Below are 17,331 nucleotides of genomic sequence, written 5' to 3'. Positions count from 1 at the left end.
ATCTCCCATTTGGTTTGTTTCTAGTTTCCCAATGTTATAGTCAGTGCAGATGTAAACATCTTTGTGCAAATAAGGTCAGTTTCTTGGTTTTTTAGGTATTCGATGGTAATCCTAAAAGTAGGATTGTTGAGCCAAAGAGTTATAGTTTTATGATTCTTCAGAAAATCTGTGCCCTTTATTCATCCATGCAGTGATAATTTTCTGAGTGCTTACTGTGTACCAGGTGCTGGTGGTGAAGAAGTAATTCAGTAACAGCCCCTCCCCCAGGGAACTAAGTCTGGTGTGGGATGGATGATGCAACTCAGAAGGAATGAGACTAAAGTGGGGAGTTGGGCGAGAGGCAGTGAGAGCACTGAGAAACCTGACCCTTGGCAGTGTCTGAGTGTTCCTTTCCCCCCCATATCACAGGACAGAGGAACGCAATGAGAGGGGGGCTGCCCAGAGAACTTGTCCCAGCTTTCCCTAGGTCTATGGCTGAGCTGCCTCCTGGATGAGGATACTTTTGGACACTTTCCCCATCTATCCCTTTCCTGCATCCACCCCCTGGCCCATGGGGCCTGTCAGTACTGCCCAGCTGTCACTAGGAAGAGCCAAGCAGAGAGTGGAGGGTAGGGACACCTAGGGAAAATGGCTTGGGGCTTGAGGAGTGGCATGAGCGGCAGCCTCAGCACCTGTGAGTCCTCCAGGTCCCCTCTTCTTCCCCTTTATGTCCCCAGCAGCCAGGGTGACAATATGGTGCCCAATTCCCACTCATTTAGCAGATAAGAAAATGCATGAAGCGTAAGTGCATAGCTCAATGTCTTTTCACAAACCAAGCACTGTGCTAGATCCTAGGAACACAGAAATGAGTCCCACATGGTTCTTTACCCCAAGGCACTCTGGTCTAGACTGTTAGGCAGACAAGGAAAGAAAGGATACAAGTTGGTGTGATGGAGTTGCAATGGACATTGAGCAGTGAGCCCCCTAGAAGTCCCCCGTGTTCTGCTATGTGACTTTGGCTGTCACATAGTCTGCCCATCTCCCAGCCTCAGTTTCTCCATCTATGAAATAGAGAGATGAATTTGATACCCTAAAGGGCTTTCTGACTCAGATGTGCTGTGAGCCTGCCTCTTGTCAGAGAGCAATGCTGAGCTAGCTGCTCCCCCAGAAGACCCAACTTCGCTTTAATCACCCCATCTCATTCATCTGCCACCCCCACCCCCACCCCCACCCCATGGTGTTCTTTGATGTTCTTCCTCTGGCCTTCTTCCTCTCTTGGTCTCTACATACACTCCTGTGACTTCGGTTACTGTTATGTACTGATGACACCTATATCTGGATGTTCAGCCCCGTCCTCTTCACTGAGTTTGTGATTCACATACATCAGGGGTGGGGAATGTCTAGCCTACAGGCTGTATACAGCCCACAAAATAATTTGGTCTGGCCCTACCATACAAAATTATCAACTTAAAAATTAAATTTGGTCAAACATTTAATTGAGTTTATTGAATTTCGCGTCCTGTCTGCAGTTGCCTTGGCAGGGCCAGACCAAATGATTTCATGGGCAGAAAAAAGGTTCCCCACCCCTAAACAGGCATACCTTGCTTTATTGAGCTTCACAGATACTGTGTTTTTGTCAACATCAAGGCAAGGCTCTCCACCAGCAAAAAGGTTGCGACTCACCAAAGCCTCAGATGATGGTTAGCATTTTTTATAAATGTTTTTAAATTAAGGTATGTATATTATTTTTTAAAAGATATAATGCCATTGCATACTTAATATACTACAGTATAATGTAAACATAACTTTTATATGTACTGGGAAACAAAAAATATTGTGTGGCTTACTTTATTGCAGTGGTCTGGAACCAAACCTACAATATCTCCGAGGTATACCTGTAATAATAAAAATAATTAGCATTTGTCAAATCCCAGATTTGACACTACAATCATTGCTTAAATTATCTCACCTCATCTATCCAAGAACTTTGTGAAGTAGGCAGTGGTTTCTCATTTTATAGATGAATGAAACTGAATTCAAGAGATACTGAGCCTTGCCCAGTTGGCATGGTTCAGTGGTTGAGTGTTGACCCATGAACCAGGAGATCACGGTTAGATTCCCAGTCAAGACACATAGCTGGGTTGTGGGCTTGATCTCCAAAAGGGGGTATGCAGAAGGCAGCCAATCGACGATTCCCATCATTGATGTTTCTATCTCTCTCTCCTTCTCCCTTCCTCTCTGAAATCAATAAAAAACATATTTGAAAAAAAGAGATACTGAGGCTTGCTCAAGGCCTTGGTGTTAATAAGTGACAAGAGCCAAGATTTGAAAACCTGTGTCTGCCAGGATCTGGTGCTGACACTGTCATCCATCACACCATATTTCCCACAGTGCATCCAGGTATCGAAGAGATATTTTCACTAAGATATTCCACAGACACCTCAATTTTAACATGCCTAAAATTGGCCTCATCTTTTCCCTGTCTTCTCCCCAATCTGCCTTTTCCTGTCTTCTCCATCGCAATAAATGGCACTATCAACCTAATGATGCCCAAACTAGAAGCCTGGGAGTCTTCCTATATCCTTCCTCACACTTCCTCCCAACATCCAACCTTCCACCACTTTCTGGTGATTTGACTCCATTTTTCTCCAGCTCCACTGCTATTATGTTCAAAGACCATCCATCGTCTTTCCTCTTTGGGTTCCTGAAGAAGTCTCCTTATCAGTCTCCAGCCTCTGCTCCCTCTGCTTCAAGCCATCCCCCCCTCGCTAGTGGGCGAGGATGATCTTTCTCAAGCACACATCTTATTGTATCACTTTCTAGCTTCAAACCTTCCACTGTTTTCTATGGTTCTGCAGCAGAGCTCTAAGCTGGCCATCCATGGGCTGAAATCCATCTAAGAAGACATGTTTTTTGGTTCATTGATCATGCTTAAAATATTTTGAATTATTTGCCAACATTTAAAAATCAGGAAATTCCACCCAGCTGGGCATGGCTTGGCAGTTGAGCATTAACCTAGAATCCAGGAGATCGCGGTTCGATTCCCTGTCAGGGCACATGCCCAGTTGTGAGCTCGATCCCCAGTTAGGGGCATGCAGGAGGCAGCTGATCAGTGATGACTCTCATCACTGATGTTTCTATCTCTCTCTTGCTCTCCCTCTCCCTTCCTCTCTGAAATCAATAAAGATGTATTTTTTAAAAAGTCAGGAAATTCCACATGAAAGTTCATATTTCTGGCTTCTCTTGCAAAAGTGAAAAAATTGCTAACTCTGGGCCCACATCCCTGCAGGGAATGATTGGCTGGTGCTGTGGTGGTTGTCCTCTTTAGAAAAGGCATGGGTTTTCCAGTTGGCCAATCTCCAGCATCCCTAATGTCTCTGTCCCTGGTCACCCTCCTACTCCCAGTTACCTGCCTGAGACTTGAGGCATTTGGGCTCATGACCCTGCAAGCACAGGATGGAGCCCAAAGCCCTCAGCCTGGCTCCTAAAGTCCTATGTGGCCCAGCTTGGAGCAGACCGCTCTGTCAACCTCTTAAGTCTTACTTCTGTTCACTACCCCAGCACACTCTCCTCTGTGGCCCCAGCTCTTACCCATTATTCTCTGAATTGTCTGGCTCTCCACTCACATCTGCCTTAGTATAGGCTGTTCTGCCATAGCCAGGTCCCTCCTTAAGTCCCATTTATCCTTCAGGAGCCTGTGCTCACTGAACCAAGAAGTATTCCTTGTTTTCACACCTTCCACCAAATATAATAGGTGCTAATAACTGATGAATGAATGGATGAATCAGTGAAAGACTTACTTGGGAAAATACTACTCCAAGATGTAATGTTGCCACCTACTTACTTGGGTAGAGAATTCCAGGTTCCTTTCATTCTGGACCACTGCCCTCCAAGTCTCCATTCAGAGTGACACTCACAAAATTCTATAAACCATACCCCTACCCTGCAAGCTCTGGAATACATCTAAGCCTACTGGTATGGTGATCCTTAGTGACAATAGAGGGAAAATATATCATTCTTGCTATACCACGGGAGGGAGTTGTCTAGCAGTTGGGACATGGCACAATCATTGGATATGGCATATTCTTTAGTTATTTGAATAATAATAATGGTGTGGTAATTATAACATCTAACACGAATTGCACATTTACACTGTAACAGATCTCATGCTAAGAGCTCTCAATATATTATGTCCTTTACTCCTCACAACTTTAAGAAGTAGGTAGGACTATTATCCCCATTTTAGAGAAAACTCAACTGAGATTTTGGAAGTTTAAATAACTTTTCCAGGGTCACACAGCCAGTAAGTGGTAGAATCCAGATTTAAAACCAAATCTGTCTGACATCAAAGTTAACATTCTCAACCACCATGCCATACCCAATAAACGACGTTTCTCTTCTGAAACATGAGGGAATGATTAAAATAAATGTGGAAATAAAGGATATGCAATTATATATACAGTAAAATAACAATTATAAATTTTAAAAAGAAAGAAACTCCTAAGGCGTAGAGAAAAGAACCAAAGAGACACCCTCCCGGTTAGCAGTAGTTGCATTTGGGTAATAGAACACTGGGAATGTTTTTCTTCTTTTCCTCCATCTTGTTTCTACTTTTTAACATTTTCTAAATTTCCTTTAATGAGATGTGTTACTTTTTTAAACTAAATTTTAATAATGTCTTATTTAACTCAGTATATTCAAAATATCATTTCAACATGTAATCAATATAAAACTAAGATATTTTACATTCTTTTTCATATGAAAAATCTATATACTTTGACTTACAGAGTATTTCAATTCTAGTCACATTTTATTTTATTACTTTTACAATAAATAAAATCCCTCTCTTTGTAATGGCCCCAACATTACATGGCAGAACATAGGTTGGGAAGGGGCTTATTGGAGTACCCAAATAGCGGGGCTGTCTCTTAGGTAGCTGTCACTGAGGAGTGAAAGGGTCAGTAGGCAGCAGCTGTGGCCTCAGCACCTGCACTTCGTGGGGCAAAGGAGGAGAAGTGGGTCACCAACCCTGCTATTTCACCATCTCCCGTTTTCCCCCAGGAGCTTACACCCCAGAACCCCTCAGCAGTTTCCGGTGGGCCCTTCTCTCAACTGGCCTCATGTTCTTTTATCACTTCAGCGTCTTACAGATCCTGGGCCTGGTAAGTTTGGTTCTATCCCTTTCTATCCCCTCTATTTGGAGTTCTCCGTAAATCTTTATAATCCTGGTTGGCGCTATTGTATCATTTTGTTTTGAAAATACAAGATGCCAAAGGCCAGGATGTCAGATTGTTGTGTCTGGGTTGTGATTTGCGATCTATAACCTTGACTTTTCTAAGAGTTTTCTGAATCTTTTGGTAATGGCTGCTTCTTTCATCCATGGAGAGGTAAGGGTGCTGCCTTTCACTCTTGGCCACTTGGGTCAGAAACAGTGAGCTGCAACTGGACAGTGGTTTGCTGTGGATTCCATGGGGAGGCAAGACCCTAACCCTCGCTCTGGGCCTCGGTAAGCTTTTGGGCCTATTCCCAAACCCTGAGCTGTGTGGCCAGGGGAAGTGTGATGTTGGAGGACCGCTGTGCATTCTGGGGTGTTCAGACCTGCCTGGAGCATAGATGATGGCTGGGCTCAGTAGTTGAGTTACCCAGAGCCCAAGATTGCTGAGTGTATGGGTGTCTATTGGTGGCAAAGTGAATAGGAAGAGCTCAGGGCTGGGGCTGGGTGTCAGAAGGCCCAAGTTCAAGTCCTAGCTCTGCCACTGCTCTGGGTGAGTCACCTCATCCTCAAGGGTGGAGAGCTCTCTACCTCTCTGTGACATGGCACAAAACCCCCAACCTCCCCAACAGGTGGTGAAGACTTGTCTTTAATGTGAATGGGCTTGAAGGGCTTTGGAAGGAAGGTGCTGTGATGTCCTTGGGGCAGGAGTGGCATGTCTGGTTTTGTGTGCGAGCGGCAGTAATGTAGCATTTTTCATGTGGAGCCTTGCAGGGCCTGGCAGGATTAGGGCATATAACTGATGTCACCAGTGTCTTTGTAGAAGAAGTTACCTTTTTTTCCCACCCTGGCATATTGTTCTGCTCTGGTTGACTTTGGGGTATGGTTTGAGCTCCTTGCTGAAGGTGTGCATGCTTCCTGCACACACAAAAATGAAGTAGTATGACCTTCACACCCTTATTCATACTGCTCTCTACTGGGTCTCTTTGATTCCAGAGGAGTCAGTGTCCTCACATCACCATACTCAGTCCCACTTCTGGGCCTGACTCAGGCCATGACTCCTACAAGGAGGGCTCTGCTTACTCCATTTCTCGCCGTGACCCCCATCCATCCTTCATGAGTCCATTCAGTGCCACTTCCTTCATGAAATTTTCCATGAAAACTTGGCCCCCATTCTGTACACTGCAGATCTCCTGTTGGGGAAATCCCTGTGAGCTTTGTCTGCTTTGAGGTCAGATGTGGTAGACTGATCATGCCAACTTGATTGGTTGCCAGCTATGTGGAGGCAGGGATCATGCTGTTGACTGTTCTTTTCTACCATAATACCTCTCCAGGAACTAGGCACATAGTAGATGCTTAAGAATAGCAATGGGCTCTACACTCAACCGAGAAGGCAAGATAGAGCAAAACCAAACAGCTCTTCCAGTGGACAGACAGCCTTCCCCATCACCTCCAGGGGACTCTAGCCTTGACCCACTCATAAAACCTAAGGGAAAAAAATCCTGTTATTAACAGGTGGGGATTTGTCAATCCCTACTTGTCTAGTCCCCCTTTAGCTATAGATGGCTGAACTGGCAGAAGCCAGAGAAAGCCTAAGGATGGTGAACGCTCACTCTACCTCCCTTGTCCCTGCAGGTCACCGAAGTGAATTTGAACAACATGCTGTGTCCGGCCATCTCAGACCCATTCTACGGCCCCTGGTATCGCATCTGGGCCTCGGGACACCAGACTCTCATGACCATGACCCACGGGAAGCTGGTCATCCTGTTCTCATACATGGTTGGGCCCTTGTGTAAATATCTGCTAGATTTGCTCCGGCTTCCAGCCAAGAAAATAGACTGAAGGTGCTTTTTTTTCTCCCTGAGGAAACAAGTCCTGACTTGACTTGGAGAACACCCAGTTCTTAATGAAATCATGGGAGAGGGCAGTAGGATATTTGATGTATTTCTTTTTTCCTTCTCTCTGTCCCTTTCTTCCACCAGTCTTCCTTCCCCAGCTCTTCCTCTCAGGATGTTGCCTGGAACCTGGGGTGTAGTGCTGGCAGCTGGATTTGACCTCCTCCCCTTTGCTCTTTCTCCCTGCTCCCAGTGGCCTTACATGGGGAGAGGGTAGTCAGTAGCTTTCACTCTGCTTGTTGGTGCTTTAACAACAGCTGGTTGAGGAGAAAGGGAACAACAAGCAGTAGTTCTTTTGGCATCGCAGTGATGGAATTGGTTGTGTTTCATTTCTCCACTGCCAGGGACCTACAGGTTTATGCTGGGGTCCCCTTTTGTCTCCAGCACAGCCCCTACCATAAGGGGACTGAAGCCTTTTTCTATACCAGCGGCAAGCCAAGAGCCAAGGGATTTCCCAGCTCATGGCCAAAATAGAACTGGCCAGATTCTTCCCATTGGTGTCCCATGACTCAAAGCAAGCAGCCAACCAGCCACATTCTCCAGGAGGCTGCCTGCAGTGGGAGGTGGGGCACTACCCAGCCCAAGGGCTTGATTCCATTGAGGAGAATAGAGAGCTGCTGCAATGGCAAATCCAAAGTGAACAAGGTTAAAATGTCCATAACTAATACTAGGCAGGATCCTGGGTACATTTTGCCTGTGAGAACTGACCTATATTCCAATCAGAAGTGAGCATAGAAATTAATCAACAGAAGTGGTAACTTGAGAAAATAGTGATTTGAATCATATGCTTCATTTTAGTTTAATGTTGATAATAGATGCCACTTCAATCTTGAGTGCCCCTTAAATCTTCTCTCTTTCTCTCTTTTTAAAGGCAGCTTCAGGGAAGAATGAGCTAGAGTTGTTTTGGGGCTTTTTATTTTTATTTTTTTGCTCTTTGAATTTTATTTATTTGATTTTTCATTTATTTTTGGATGTTTGAGCTTGGAGAATCCTTGCATCAGGGCCTGTATCTGTAGGGCCTCTTGTCAATACATTTTGTGGTTTTACAGGATATGTCAGCATCCAGGTTTTGGGGACATACAGATTCTGCTGGTATTGTTTCTCTAGGTCCAGATGTCATCACTGTAGCCAGACTCAGTGCTGAAATGTTTAACGTGGCAGGCATCACATGCTCCCCACCCCACCCACCTCAAAGCCCACGTTTAGGTTAAAAGGAGGTACCAAGGAATCAAGTCCCCATGGCTGAAGATTCAAGTACTTCAAATGGAAGACATTTTGTTGAAAGACTTGAGATTAATCATGCATGGATCTCAAGAAAGGAGGCAGTGGATGGGCTTTTGGTGATTCCTTGTTAGATCACACTAAGAACAGATTTGTTTAAAAATAGTAAAGAGCCCTGGCTGGTGTGGCTCAGTTGGTTGAGTGTTGCCCTGTGCACCAAGAGGTCACCAGTTCGATTCCTGGTCAAGGCACTTGCCCACATTGCGGACTTGATCCCCAGTAGGGGGTGTGCAGGAGGCAAATAATCAATGCTTCTCTCTCATATTGATGTTTCTCTCTCTTCCTCTCTCTCTGAAAAAACAATTAAAAATATTTTTTTTAAAAAGAACAGAAAAGATGGTTCAGTAACTTCCTCTGGTGGGCCTCCCCTTCCATTTCCCTCTCTAGGCAACCGAGTTGCCCTGGGCCAGTTCCAATATTTCAGACGTTACTGAATTAGACATAGATTGAACTTCAGTGAATCAGTGATCATGATTTTAGCAAATGGACCTACAGGAAGCAGAAGAATGTAGGAGAGTCTCTTAGCAAGGTGAGGCCCAGGGAAGCAACCGCAGAACTACCCTTTTGCAGAGGCCTGCTGGCACTGAGGAAATCAATTCCTGGGGTGTGGGAGAACAGGAGGGAGAACACTGGGTGCTCTTAGTCCCTATGAGCTCCTCGTGACATGTAGCCTTCATTTTATGTTGTCTTTGAGTGCTTGGACAAGTTTTTCTTAGTTCATCTCACTAGGGTTGCCTTCCAGAAGAGGCACCTTTTGATTGGCTGGATTTCCCTTGCCCACCATCAAACTGCTCAGTGTATAGGATGGGCTGATGAGGAAATGTGCAAGGCCTCAGTGCCCCTCAGCCTCTCCACAAAAGGAAAAGTTGGAAGGAGGTCATGGGTAGAGCTCCTGGGGGCCTGTCCTGTCCCCTACCAGTACATGGAGTCTTTGTAGGCAGATGATGTGCCTCAGCTAGCCATAGTGGCATCAGTGACTCTGAATGAGCTCTCTTTCTGTCTGTGTGGCATGGATAAGTTGCCAGTTAGCCTGAGCTTTTCCTGTGTTGGCATGCCTCTAAAAGCTTGTCTTTGCCCTGGCTACAGCTCAGTGTCCCAATCTGGCTGGCATTTTCTGCTGGTTGGAAGGAAAGAAGAGAGTGAAAGTCATATGCCTGCCCTGGCCAGGCCAGAGACAGATACACCTGTCAGGGGAAGGAAGAAGTGAAGGGGAGACGCAGGGCTTCTGGGGGTCCGGTTGGCTCAGAAACATGTAGATGAAAGGAACAGAGAGTGAGCCTATCTAGAGGCTCCACAGTGAGTCAGGGACTGTGTTTGAGGTTTAAGGGAGCAGCATGTATCTGAATTGGTCTGTACCTCACTCTTACATTGGGCCAAGCCCATGTAGAAAGGTAACCTGGCCAGAACCATGGCAGCCTTCCTTAGAGGTTGGCACCTTTACCTGTGAGCCCGTGCTTCCCAGCTCCTCCCCAGAGCTTTCCTTTTAGTGCCAAGGAGGTTCTCCAACCACCTTGGCCAAGCTTCCACATGTCATTAGCCAGTGTGTGGGAGCTTAGTGTGCGGTCAAGACAGAGTTCGTAGAAGTGGACAGTTTCTTTAAAATAGCCCTAAGAAGAGAAGTGAGTGTTCCCTGAAGCCCTGGGATAGCCTTGGCCAAGAATCTGGGCCAAAGAGAACAGTCTAGTCAACTGCCCAACTTGTAGCATCAGCTCAGAATAGCAGAAATATGGTCCTGCCTGCTTACAGTCTCAGTATTTGGTCTTGTACACCAAAGATGATCTGGCCCGTCTTCCCCAGTGATTCATACCTCTGTGGGCTTGTGAGAAAAGCACAGACTCCGTCTCCACAAGTCAATACTCTTTCTCCTTGAACGTCTCAGCACTCACAAAAGCTGCTTCAGGGTGTTTGGGATAAATGAGGTGGTCAGCGCACTGTACCATCCAGTACAAGTCTAGGTATCAGATCATCTCTTTTGCTGCAGCCTCAGCCAGAGCTTTGCTCTTTGTGCTCACTGATAATTCAGTGTTTTGGGGAGTGGGCATAGCTCCCCATAAATAACAAGTTGTCAGCAAGTCTTCTGACACTGGTGCCAGGGCTGGGTGGTGCCCTGGTAGTAAGCTGGGTGGCTCATTGTGTGGTAGAAAGCCCTTCCTTCCACTCCCTTGGCCAAAAAGTCTTGCCTGGATCTGTAGATGTTGATCCAGAGTCATCGGTCCTCTTTGGAAGACTGAATGGGAGGTATGGGAGGAGAAAAGAAGGGCCGTGCATGACTCTGCAGGATAAGATGCAGATGCAGTGGTGGTTTTGGTAAATCTGGAGCAGGCATAAGAAAGGGGTCCCATAGGCCCTCATGTGCTCCTTGGCAATGCCCCAGACTGAGAAGGGGCCTTCCTGCTGCATAACCTGTCCTGCCCTCTGGGTGGTAGGTAGAGCCATGACAGGGAGTGAGCCTTCCTCTTCTGTATATAGACTGAGCCAGTTTGTGCTCAGGAAAATCTAGTCATTTGTTGTTGCTCTTGTCTGTGACATTTTTGTACAGTGGTTGGCTACTGAGTGGCACAAAATGAAACAAAAGTCATTTTAAAAAGCTCTTGTTTTGGAAACTTGCTTTCTTTCAGTGTCAGTTTTGTATTATATTTTAAAGAATTCTTCATTTATATTGGTGTTACTGTGGTGAAGACAATAAGATAGTCTGATCTGTAATTATTTCTGCCAGGATACTGGCAAATGACTCTGTCCCTCTTACTGCCTCCCTCTCCCCCATCCTTTCTCATTCCCAAGGCAGATTGCTATGCACTTGGCAGACTCCTCCCTGTCATCACCATTCCCCCTCTATGGCTACCTTTAGGACCAGTCTTCCTAATCCCCCTAAACAACAGCAGGGTGAGTATTTTTGTCAAGCTGGTTCTTGGGTGCTCTGTGCCCCTACCAGTTTGCTCACCTCTTGGGGCATTTTGTAATGTGTTTTCCGTTTTCTATAACCTTTTGATTGTACCGAAATGGTTTCTGCGGTCACCTTCAGAAATAAATGGTCATTAATTTGTGTACTTAGCATTCTGCATTTTAGTCTTAGGTGTTTTTGTTGTTGAAGATCCCTGAATGAAAATGAACCCTCACCATGGGACTTACTGTTACAAATGTTTTCTTCATTTACTGTTATTAAAAGATTTATGAGAACCCAAGAGTCTTAGCCTTGCTTCCCAAAACCCTCTCAGAAGGCCCTCTGCTTTGAAAAGTAGACAAAAGGGGCCTTTGGTCCCCCACACTATGGAGAAAACCACCAAACAGCAGTTGGTGCTCTTAGCACAGCTTTGCCCTGGAAGTCGTGTTGCAGGACATGTGGACTTGAATTCCCATGTGCTGCCTACTTCTGCCAGGGCTGCCTGGGACCCAGGGAGTATTTGGCTCTTAGCAGGGCTTATCTCCTGGGTTCACTGGGCCCCTGGCGAATGGGGCCAGGCTGGATGTCTGAGTTGGATAAGGTAATTTTGAAACCAAGGTGTTTAGGCTCACTCATCCCAAGTTACCTGAGGGCTGGCTCTGAGCTAGCACTGTTCCACACAGACCTGCACTCAGCACAGGACAGAATGGCCTATGGGGAGAAGTGAACAAGATAACCCTGCTTTATCCCCTGTAGGAGGTGTGCAGGAGGCAGTGGATTGATGTATTTCTCTCATTGATGTTTCTATCTCTCTCTCCCTCTCCCTTCCTCTATCTAAAAAAATCAATAAAAACATATTAAAAAAATAAAACCCTGCAGTTTGGGAACAGTCAGACCTGCCTGTCCAAGGCTGCCTGCTGACCAGCCCATGGTGAGTGTGATTAGCCCAGCTTGCCTTTATACCAGATGGAGGCCCTCCTTGGTGTTTTACTGGTACTGGTGCTTTTAGTAGGGACAGAGCTAGCCGAAGTGGCACCCAGTGCTAGTGGATCTCCCCATTGATGAGTAGTTGGGCACCCAGGCTATCAATGAGGCAGGGCCCTGCAATCCTGGACCACAAAACCACCAGGTAAGGCAAGTCATTTGTTCTCTTGCCACACCAGGTTCTCCATCTACAAAACAGTAACTACCGCCATGTGCCAGGTATGATGCTAAGTCCCTCCACACACAGTACATCCTGTGATCCCCACAAAAGCAGTGAGTTGACCAGTAATTCTCTCCCCACCTGACAGAGCTAATAAATGGAGAAGCTGGGTTGTGAAAGCCAGTCTGTTAGACTCCAAAACCCATGTGCCTTACACTCACCCCCAGACTTCATGGCCTGTTTGGGCTGTTGGGGTTACTGGGCAGACCTTGTGCATAGGACCCAGCCCTGAAAGAGATGGGAGGAAATCCTGGAGGAGAGCCAAGAAATGATGTGGAAGGTAAGAGAGAGGAAGGGGAGACCCATGACTGCATGATACAGAGGAGTCAAGCCCATAGTTTTTTCTGCTGCCAGCAAGCCTGAGCCTGGTGAACCTTAGAACAGAGCTGAAAGGCATAGGAATGTGTGTGTGTGTGGGGGGGGGGGGCGGTGTTGGTGCGAGGGTCCAGGCTAGAGCTGGCCCAGGAAGAAGGAAAGAAAGAGGATGTTGGATGGAGGGGATGAAAATTGGGCCAATGAGAAGAGCTAAATACCAATGACCTGAGCCATGCCCTCCCTCTTCTGAGGGCTAGTGCTTCTACCTTTGTCTCTGCTCCAGTCTTTTCCCCTTCTGCTGGCAAAGGTCTTTCAAATGCAAAGCTGACTGTATCATTTCCCTGGCCCCTGTAAACACCTAGGCTTCATCTCCTCATCCCCAGCACCCTCCCTCCCCATAAACCATACACAGGGAGAGACCCTTTGCTCCAGGTCTACATATTCCATTTATTCTTGCCATGCCATTTCCAGCTCCCTTGCCTTTCTCTTTGTGCTGTTTTCTCAGCTCCCCACTCTCCCTTCTCGTCCAAAGGCCTCAGCTCAAGGGTCAGCTCTTGTGCATAGTCTTCCATGAGCCCTAGTTTCACATTAGATTCCTCTCCACCTGGCTCCCACAGCACCTAGTACTCACTCCTAGGCTGTCATTTGCCCCCAGTTGTGTAATTCCTTAAGGCTTTCTCTTACTCTATGGATGTTGAGTTCCATGAGCTCCGTGAGGGCAGGGTAGGGTCTGATTTATTCTCCTTCCTCTGGCACAGGACCTGCTCCATAGAAGGTGATTGTAAGCAATGATTTTATCTCGGAGTGCTACAAAATCCTGGGAGGCACCATTGTTACCTGAGGGAGAGTCCTTGGCCACATAACTATTGCCTGTCCTGTGAGTTCTGCACAGGCTGTGTGCCTTTGTTTGCCCAGGCACCTCAAGCTCTAGCCTCTGAATCTCCTTTCTGAGGGAACCATCCTGCTTCTCTGCCTTCTCTCTGTGGTTGGGATCCTGGATGAGGTGGCAATGCTGGGATGGAAGAGAACTGAGACAATATCAGTTCCCCCTGACTCTTCCCCAGACCTCTGGGTAGAAAGTGAGGAAGGCATTATCCATCTGCTTTTCCATATTCTTGGCTCATCCCCACCACAGTCACCCCTCCATTTCCTGGGGCACTCAGAGTTGGTGTTCGCATAACAAAAGCCCCGCCAGCCCCTGGAATGCTTCACCTACACCTTGGAGGGGTAGGAAGCAGCTTGGGATGGTTACTATCTGATCCCCCAGTGAATTTCCCCCTTTGCCTGGTTTATTTGCCAAAGCCAGTGGAAGAACAGAGATACACAGATGTCAGTTTGACAAATGCAATGGCTTTTTCAAAGAATATGTGGTTTGCTAAGCTTGACAGCAGACAAGGCTGGCCTAATCCAAAACCAAGGACTCTGTTACTGCTTGTACCCTCCCCTCTCCCAGTCAGCATTTGCCCAGCATCTAGATTGTACATCTGGGATATCTGAGCTGCTTGGTAAAGGGGTTTAAGTATCTCCCAGGGAGGCAGTAAGGAAGGCTATTCCTGTTGCATGACCCAAACGGCTTTGTTCTTCATAGCTGACTTCCTAACTTCTGTGCAGCTTCTCCTACATCTCAGCCAGCCAGTAGCTTCTGTGTCTCACAAGGCAAGTCCTAGCAAGGAAGTGATGCTTCCTTGATATATCTCTGATAGGGGACTGGGCCCATAGCAGAGCTCCATAGGTGTTCTTTCCAAGGACCCATCCCCAGCCATACCTCTGCTCCAATGACCAGTTCTCCCTGGTCTCTTCTACCTTTCCTCTCTATCCAAGGGCTTGCAGAGGTATAGCCTGCTTTTACTGTTCCTTCAGCTGCGCCTTCTTTCTCCGTAGTTCCCAGGACCCCCAATTCCTTTGCTGTTACATTTTTACAAAGACCCTGGGCTCTCCAACTGCTCCCTGAAAATGGAGGGCCCTTCCTGTGCACTCCAGGACATACCCTCAGATTTCTGGAATGTTGGAGCTGACAAGATAACATTCATACAGGGGCTCATAAATTTTCCTTAATATTGAAACTACCTGAGGAACTTTAAAGACAGATTCAATGCCCAAGCTTCACCCCAGCCAGTAATTAAAAAAAAAGTTATTTTGTTTTGTTTTTACTTTAAGTTTCCAGGTTTTGAGTCATCTCTTTGAACTGACCATCTCCAGCAGTGTGGTTTTGTTTTGTTTTTAATGAAAATTTTAAGACATAACAAAAGGTATAAAGAATATTATCTAAGTCCAGCTTGAGGAAAATAATATTACCAATACAGTTGAAGCCCCCTTACTGCACATGTTTGGAAATTGTTCCTCAGAGCTTCAGGGAGCCTGGTGATCTGTCTTGGAGGCCCCTTGGGATGAGGGATGGGTGAGGGATGGGTGGTTGGGGTTCTTCTGGCCTTTTTCCTTGTTTCACCCAGAACAAAACCAATTTTATTGCTTTGTTCATGGAGGATCTGTAAATAATTTCATTGGGGCCTGCAGTTCTAGTTCTCTGTCCCCTCTTAAGTCCTGAGTGCCCTTGGTCAAGTCATATCTCTCTGAACTTCAGGGCAGCTGTGAGACATCCAGTGAGATATGGGTGTGAGAAGGCTTTCTAAATGATCAAGTTCTGTCTAGTGTAAGGGGGTTCTATTTCCATACAGTGTAGTTACTGTGCTTGCTCTTAGAGCCCAGAGGTTAGTTGTGGTTTTGACTACACTCATCCACTGAGCCTTAATGTGCCCCATGTGGTTGGGGTCTATGGGGTCTGGAGGAGAGGTGATACCTCACTTTCGAGGAATTTTTTTTTGTACTTCACTGACTCTAAGACACTTTTTTTTTTTTTTTTTTACATTTTAATATCTCTAAATTTAGGATGCATTGTATAAGCAATAGCATGATGTACTTTAATCAGCAACTTATTTTTCTCTTTCCCTGGTACATAAGGAAGTGGATATTTTACAATCTGAGGCATCTTAGAGTCGCTGAAATTCCATGACCATTAACTTTGTTTCCTCTTCCTTTTCCCCATGAGAGTCACCCTCCTGGCTAGAGAAAACCCGTTTGGAAAAACTTATAAACAAATTTTTAGAATATAGCCTCATTTTATTTCAACACTCTGTCCTCTTCTCTGCCAGCTTTTACTCAGGCCAGGCAAGCTTTCTACTTCTTGACCAGAAGGGGGCCCACTTTGTTGAGTTTTCTCTTGGGGCAGATGGTCTGTGGGACATGAGAGGAAGGAGGCAGAGTGCACCTGCATAGGGAAACCTATCATGCCAACTACAGTGGAGAGACGGAGGGTGGAGGAAGCCAGAAAGAGAGTTGGGGAGGGAGCCAGACAAACCAGGCCAGCCATCCCCAACAGCTCTGGTTTCTTTATTTCCCAGCCACAGCCTAACCAGACATCTCAGCCTGCTTCCCTGGGAAGCCCCCAGGGCTAGTTATTGCCAGAGGTGAGCTAGGAGGGGAGTGAGGGAAAGGAGCCCAGCCTAACCCAAACTCCCTAGGTTGATGTGAGTGACTGTCTGGCTCACACAGAGGAAGACAATGATTTCCTCAGCTCTTCCAATAAGATGTAAGAAGTGTTAGTTAGTGAGCCTTTTAAAGAAAACACCACCTTAACCAAGGGTAGCCTAAGCCGTGGATGTTCACTGCAGTTGGAAATTACCACCAACCTTCCTTCAGTCCTGCCAGACACTCTAAGCTTGGCCCTTGCAGCCTTTAGGCCAAACTCTTCCAGAAGGGGAAGGAGAGACTCCAGTGAGATCCAGGGACACGGACACAGGAAGCAGTTTTTTGGACACACTCCCCCCCCCCAAGCCCCTCCCACCCCTACCAAGAGCTTAGCAAAACATGATCAGCCCAGATTACAGCTGCCCTCATGTAACTGGGTTAAAGTGTTGGCCTACTTAGGCCCCTCCTTCAGCGGCTTCCTTCAAAGCTGATGAGGCTGATTAGGGGGCTATTTCTGAGCCCTAGTTGTGTACCCAGAAACCTGAGGGCATTCCTCCTGTGACAAGAAAGACAGTAACTAAGGCTGGACAGCCAAGGACAGAGTCTGCTGCCCTTGAGAGCAGTGCTGTCAGACCTCATGTGCCATTATGTAACAGAGAATCAAATAACAAGTTTAAGTCTCTGGATTTTTGACTTCATATATCAAACCAGATTGGGCCAAGTGGCTCAGTTGGTTGGGCATCGTCCTGTGCACCAAAACATTGCAGGTTCAATTCCCAATCAGGGCACATACCTAGGTTGCAAGTTTGATCCCTGATCAGGGTGTGTACAGGAGGCAACTGATAGATGTTCCTCTCTTATACCAATGTTTCTCTCTCTATATCCCTTCCTCTCTCTCTAAAATCAATAAAAACATATCCTTGGGGAGGATTTAGAAAAAAAGAATCAAATCAACTAATCAGTTTTCTGGGAAACACCTTGTCCTGTGTTTTTGCCATCTCCAGCCCTACAGAGAGACAGTGGATGGTCAAAATGAAGTCTCCAATATAGTCACTAGCCTTCACTAAGTAGATTCTGTGCATTTGAAGCACGCTAATAT

At 46.3% G+C, this 17,331-nt stretch overlaps 1 protein-coding gene across 7 annotated transcripts in view; it reads left to right on the top strand.

Moving 5' to 3' along the window:
* TMEM164 (transmembrane protein 164) overlaps positions 1-11,544 on the top strand; it is a 174,741-nt gene extending 163,197 nt beyond the window's left edge. For 6 of the 7 annotated variants that reach the window (XM_081125962.1, XM_081125961.1, XM_081125958.1 and 3 more), the window contains 2 exons: positions 5,041-5,141; positions 6,827-11,544. In XM_081125962.1, coding sequence (XP_080982088.1) covers positions 5,041-5,141; positions 6,827-7,033 — 308 coding nt within the window. In that variant the 3' untranslated portion in view covers positions 7,034-11,544. The remainder of the gene's footprint in view (positions 1-5,040; positions 5,142-6,826) is intronic. The other variant, XM_081125960.1, reaches the window with a different exon arrangement.
* The last annotated feature ends 5,787 nt before the right edge of the window (positions 11,545-17,331 follow it).

Source organism: Miniopterus schreibersii (genome assembly GCF_964146895.1).
Source record: "Miniopterus schreibersii genome assembly, chromosome: X".
Taxonomy (NCBI): Eukaryota; Metazoa; Chordata; class Mammalia; order Chiroptera; family Miniopteridae; genus Miniopterus; species Miniopterus schreibersii.
The sequence above is the reverse complement of the archived record's forward strand: the minus strand, read 5'-3'. Positions and strand labels throughout refer to the sequence as shown.